The sequence below is a fragment of the Miscanthus floridulus genome, chromosome 6 (genome assembly GCF_019320115.1).
Source record: "Miscanthus floridulus cultivar M001 chromosome 6, ASM1932011v1, whole genome shotgun sequence".
NCBI lineage: Eukaryota > Viridiplantae > Streptophyta > Magnoliopsida > Poales > Poaceae > Miscanthus > Miscanthus floridulus.
The window spans coordinates 86,870,977-86,877,287 of NC_089585.1; the positions used below are offsets into that span (position 1 = coordinate 86,870,977).

A 6,311-nucleotide genomic window follows, 5' to 3' on the forward strand; every position below is an offset into this window, starting at 1 on the left:
GAGTGAGACGCAGAGAAGCCATGCTCAGGGGCTTGCGGGCCCACTAAGGATATCGAGCCAGCATGGAACAGACCAAGGCTACCCATGGGGTCGACCCTCACCGATTACGTCCACGCAGAATGGTAGAGAAGCGACCTCATCACCATGTGGCCTGAAGGCCGTGGCAACTCTATCGCGAGCAGGCTCTCAGGGGCTCGCTGCACCCTGAGCAACGGCAATCAATCCCACGACAGCTTCCGGTACATCGGTCAATTACATCCACTCTGACCTTTACCACTCTGCCCAAACACGTCCACCTACACAAGTAGACTTGCCTCACTACTACAATAAGCATTTGTAGGGGCGACTGGCGATTGTTTGTAGACGCGGCTCGGCCAACCGCCCCTACCATACCGTATCTACAAATCATGCATTTGTATGGGCGGTTTCCAGACTGCCCCTACAAATCGATTTGTAGAGGCGGGACAGCTAGTAACACCAGCCGCCTCTACAAAATCGATTTGTAGGGACGGACGTAGTACCAGCCACCCCTATAATACATGTTTGTAGAGGAGGTTCAGTCTAAAACCGCCCTGGTCGAATTTGAATTGTAAATTTAAATTTTTTTGGCGGAAAAATATACTGTAGGGGCAGTTCTAGACTGAACCTCCTCTACAAACATGTATTATATATATATATATATATAATTCAAATCTAACCACAAGCACAAGAGCATTATATAAACTACCATTACAAGTCCAATTCACAAGAATATATACAGCCATCATTAAATAGACATAATTCACAAGTCTAATTTGTTCCACAAGTCCAAACCGTCCCACAAGGTAAGACCAATATCAAATTCCATACACATTGTTATCAACGGCCTAGAGCTAGCCTTTCAGTCATCACATTCCACTAATGACCAAAACTAAAGCAACAACAGTATATTATATTCTATTAATACTACTTCCTATGTAAAACACCTAAACCCAATTACTAGATCTCTTCCAATACCAATACCTATATATATGACACTTGCAGCAATCTTCCATCATTTCCAATGAAAAACAAGGCGAGATTCCGCGCTCGCCTAGGCGTTACTAGGCGCTGGGCGGAGGGGTACCGCCTCACCTAGGGGTGTAGGCGGATGTTGGGCGGCGGAGGAGGAAGGGAGCAGCGAGCGGAGGTCACCGGTGTGGGAGGAGGAGCGGCGCGTGGCGAGCGGAGGTCGCCGGTGGGGGAGGAGGGGCAGGTGGCAGGCCCGTGCGTGTGCGGGCGGCGCGCCGACCAGAGAAGGCTGAGAGAGAGAGAGGTGCGGGAGAGGATCCAGTGGCGGCGGCGGCGGCTGTGCGGCATCAGGACTGCGGGAGAGACCGAGCAGGAGAGAAAGAAGGTTGGAAACTTTGGGCTTTGGGCTGTTTTCAGAGGAGAAAGAAGGGATAAGGTGCTAGGGGACTTGGGCTTTGGGCTGTTTTCTGTTTTAAGGGCCTTTCTCTTTAGTGAAGTCCACTTATCTTCTGTTTTCTTTTTCTTTTTTTCAACATATATGTGTGTATTAGCCACCGCCTAGAAAACGCCTAGGCGCGCTTAGGCACGCCTAGGCGCTAGGCGACGGGTCTCCACCTAGAAACCGCCTAGCGCCTAGAAAAACATTGATCATTTCCAACACATGAACCATCACATACAGGAAGATATATGAGATCTGGAAACATGTCTGAATGTCCAACACCCACAAGCTCATGTTCCTGCATTGTTACAGTAAGAAGAAATTTTAGAAGACCTATAGAGCTATAGTTTCAGGTCATAGCTTTATTATTCAACCAGCGCTAGAGTGACTTCGGTTCTCAGTTAAGCCTTACAGGTTTCAAGAAAGAATGACAGCAAATGTGAGATCATTTCATTGTTGACTAAGAATTCCAGGTTTCAGGGAAGAATGACTACAAATAGAACTGCAGTGCAAAAAAATGGAACTGCAGTGCAGGTAATCAGGTAACTAGCCATTCGATCTGGGAAATTAAGACGACAAGGCAGCAACTAGACTGCATCTATCCCTTGTACCACTAGACTGCTTAATAAACAAAACTCCTTAATAAACTAGAAACTAATTATGTAATGGGATTGCAAATTAACAGATTTAAACAAGTTGTATTGACAGTAAGAAAGTAGTCCAACATAAGAGTAGAGTTAAGAGCATATACCTTCTCCAGTGCGATTCTGTCAAGCATCCAACAAATATTGCCTGCAATGAAATAGCGCTAAATCTGTTCAACTGAAGGAAAATATTGGCACTTTTATTAAATGTGAATCCTATTAGATGTGGACATAGCTGTTACTCAACCAAATTTAAAATCACTATGTATTATAGAGCAACAAACTGAATCATCTATTACTTATGAACTGGTGGACAACAATTTCATTGTCCAAATTTAAAATGGCTAAGTATTATAGAGCAACAAACCCAATCATCTATTACTTATCAACTGGTGGACAACAATTTTCCTGTATGGTTCTTTTCGGCATATGAAAACACAAGCAAGTCAATGCACATAAGCAGTTAACTATGAGAACAAGTACAGGTTCAGTTAGAGAATAGTTAATAGCAGCTAATGCACATAAGCATGTGACTTAGATAACTCAGTTCAGAGAAGTAAGCAAGTCCAGGTTCAATGCAGTAAGTAAGGACAGGTTTCATAAAAAAGTTTGTACTGTAACCATAAAGCTTAACATACACAAGTTTAATTAACATGCAGTATGATACAATTAGATTCCAACTGCATGAAAGAAGCAGAAGAAAATGAACTTGAATTTGCCTAGGCAGATTTCTTAGGATAAATTCATAGGGAGCATGATGACTGGCCTCATAAAAATTGCAAGAATAATGAGGAGCTCTGTACGGAGCTGAAGGTCCTAATCCAAACAAAGATTGCTGAGTTAGATAATCCTCCTTGCACACTTGAAGTTAGTATGAGGATACTGCTGATGGGAAACATCTATGTAGCAGCAGTGGAACTCAACCCAAAAAATTCAGTGATGAACCAGAGATGCTAAGCTCGGACACTGAACTTTTCTTGGAGACACTTCAAAAGCCAAATTCACATATTTTGGAGAGCGTCCAAATTCACAATGTCGTATTCATGTTATAGATCTACATATACGATGATTTCGTGAACCAGATAACAGGCATCAAGATATTAGGCTAAAACATGTTACTTCAATGTTCTAAGCTAGATTTGGAACAGGAGCACAAATTATCCATCTACAGAAGCCTAATTCTGCAATAATCAAATCAAACCATGACCTATACAAGTACTAATTTGCCATAACTACACATCCAGATCTGAGTGCGAGAGTGGATAGAGCAGTCGGTGGTGTGGGTTTGAGTGCTCACCGGAAGGTGCTGCTCCGTCACGTCCGTGCGGACTATAGTCAGAGCACCATCATTGGCCTCCTCCGCACCGGGGTTAGGGCACCATGTCCGGCCTCCTTCGTGCCTCCAGTACTTGAGAAAAGCTCGAGAAACGCACATTGTCGTACTAATTTGATGATTTGAAATAAGCCAAAGGGGAAGAAAGAAGCCGCCATACCTCAGGCAGGGCGGAGTCGGCATGTGAGATCCAGCGCTGTGTGGTCGAGCGGATTTGGCTCAGGGGCGGCGTGCATGAGCGGATCTGGCTCCTAAGGCAAGATGGGCCGTGGGGCTCCACTGCTCCAGCAAATGAACAAGGTGTAAGTGGCCGCGCCATCATGGAGGGAGATTGGAGCACCCAACGGCCGACGCGGCGGTGCCGGTGGCTCGTTGCTTGTGCGACCTGCACGCGGGTGTGGGGCGGGCGGCGTTCAGGATTGCACACAAGCTGAGGGGCACAGACGTCAGTTGGGGCTAGGCGCAGCCACGCAGGGTCGCCCGGCCGGGAACGGCGCCACCAAGCTGCGGAGGGCCAGAACCAGGAGCGCCGCCATTGTCGTCGACGCGAGCGGCGAGCTTGGAGCGCCGCCGCTGCCTACTATAGCCTATCGAGTCGATTTGGAGCGGTGACTGGCTACCGTGTGCCCACAGAGGGAGATGGGAGGGTGGACACATTTGAGAAGACGAGGGAAATTTTTAGAGCCGATCTAGGGTTTTCATCTCTACCATCAATTTGATTCACCCAATGGTGGAGATAGAGATGAGGTTGCTGGGCCTTTGGACCTTTGGGTTGAACAGAAGCCGCCTCCACATACCAGCCGCCCCTACAAATTGAAGCATTGTAGGGGCGGCTGCTGTGCTGGAGCCCAACCACGTCACTGTAGGGGATGCTCTAATGTCAGCCGCCCCTAAAAAACCCCGTTGCTATAAACTGTTTTTCACGTAGTGCCCATAGCTCTAGAAACCCGCAACTAGCCCATGGAGTGAGCCATGGAATAGTGTGCTCAAGCGCCCCATCCTAGAATCGCTCAAATCCTCGAGTGACCTGATCCGGTTCACGCCAACAGCCGGACATGAGTCACTCGCGGAGGCCACACACGAAGGGCGCACACGCACGCCCCACGACGTAGCACTGCTTGTCACCGCCCCAGTGGCTCCTTTCCTGAGCATCTCCTGATCGCTCCCCACATCATGACAAGCCAGCAACCCACATCCTGACCCCTCACTCAAGACGCCTGGCCGACCCAACGAACCAGTTTCGATAGGCACCCACGCACGATCCTGAGAGGAAACGGGAAACCCGTTCGCTCAGGACCAGGGGAGTGGAAGGAAGGACTCATGTCGTTTCCTCACTTTCTTATCGCATCACACCGGATCTACGATCATCCTTCGCCTTTCTGTCACTCCAACGGATCGCGCACATTTTAGCCTGATACGTATCCGCGGGCATAGATCTAAGCGGATGAAGCACATTCCAATTCGAACGGAAAATAAGTGAAAGAGCGGCGGAATGACAAGCGAATATGCCAATCACACTTCATTCACATAAAACCCAAGCAAGTGAAGGGTTGAGATGGCGGACTAGAGGGGGGGGTGAATAGTCTTTTCTAAAATTAATCGCGTCGGCTAACAGATACAAATGCGGAATTAAAACTATCGGTCTAGCCAAGACTATACCCCACTATATATGTTCACTAGCACCTTGCAAAGATAACAATTATGCAACAAAGGTGCCAGGCTAGTTAGAGCTCTCCTAAACAATTCTAGGAGCAAGGTTACACAAACCTATGCCACTAGTACTTTAAGCAACAAGGGAGCTCCTACATATGCTAGTAAGCAAAAGCACAAAGCTAACTAAGCTCACTAGCAATGCTCAATAACAAGGCAACCAATGCCTAATTAGAGAGCACAAATACTTAGCTACACAAACTAAGCAATGTGACTAACAATGTTACTAAAACCAAATTAGCCACGCAAGGGAGCTACTTCTATGCTACACAAGCAAGAAGATAATTAGCAAGCTACACAAGCTATCTAATTACAAGAGCAACTACACAAGCTTAATATGTATAAAAGTAATTGCAAGCTTGTGTAATGGGGACGCAAACCAACGGGAAGAACAAGGTTGACACGATGATTTTTCTCCCGAGGTTCACGTGTTTACCAACACGCTAGTCCCCGTTGTCTCGACCGCTCACTTGGTGGTTCGGTGGCTAATTAGCATCGCTCGCTAAGCCCGCACGTCGGGCACTGCAAGACCCTACCCCTTGAGTGAGGGTAGCACAATAACACGCTTTACTAAAGTTGCTCTTCGCGACTCCCGCGGGGCGAGCACAAGTGCCCCTCACAAGCACTTCTCTAGAGCGCCGCACAAGCTTCTTGCGCGCTTCGACGGAGACCACCACCAAGCTGTCTAGGAGGTGGCAACCTCCAAGAGTAACAAGCACCACCGGCTTGCAACTTGATCACCTAGTGCCACTCGATGCAACCTCACGATGCAATCGCACTAGAATCGCTCACTCACACAATCGGATGATCACTATCAAGTATGTGTGAGATGGAGGACTCCTAAGCACTCTCAAGCACGGACACAAAGTCCCCCAAGGTGCTCCACACCAGCCATGGCCGAAGGCCACTTCTATTTATAGCCCCAAGGGCTAAACTAGCCGTTACCCCTTCACTGGGCAACGGTCGGGCCGATCGGACACTCCGGTCGTGTTGACCGGACGCTGGACCTCAGCGTCCGATCGCTCGTAGACGACCATGTGTCCCAGTTCCAATGGTCACTTGACTTGACCGGACGCAGCAGCTTCAACTGACCAGACGCTGAACCCTCAGCGTTCGGTCGTTTCCAGTAAGGTACCGACCTCGACCGGACACGTCCGATCACACTTGATCGGACGCAGCCAGCATTTGGTCACAC

General features: G+C 48.1%; 1 protein-coding gene across 1 annotated transcript; it reads right to left on the reverse strand.

Moving 5' to 3' along the window:
• Positions 1-1,579: 1,579 nt before the first annotated feature.
• On the reverse strand, positions 1,580-4,009 carry LOC136460783 (uncharacterized). Its single transcript, XM_066460356.1, has 4 exons — positions 3,567-4,009; positions 3,371-3,481; positions 2,181-2,221; positions 1,580-1,727 (listed from the first exon to the last, which is right to left on the reverse strand). The coding sequence occupies exons 1-4, from the start codon at positions 3,726-3,728 to the stop codon at positions 1,580-1,582; spliced, it is 462 nt and encodes a 153-aa protein (XP_066316453.1). The 5' UTR covers positions 3,729-4,009.
• Positions 4,010-6,311: the final 2,302 nt, after the last annotated feature.

What these genes read in the sequence shown, in the direction of transcription:
- LOC136460783 (XM_066460356.1), bottom strand. Translation starts at nt 3,728, where the DNA reads ATGATGGCGCGGCCACTTACACCTTGTTCATTTGCTGGAGCAGTGGAG. An exon ending in CCGACTCCGCCCTGCCTGAG is followed by an intron (nt 3,482 to 3,566) that starts GTATGGCGGCTT and finishes GCTTTTCTCAAG; the next exon opens with TACTGGAGGCACGAAGGAGG. An exon ending in ACAGAATCGCACTGGAGAAG is followed by an intron (nt 1,728 to 2,180) that starts GTATATGCTCTT and finishes GTAACAATGCAG; the next exon opens with GAACATGAGCTTGTGGGTGT.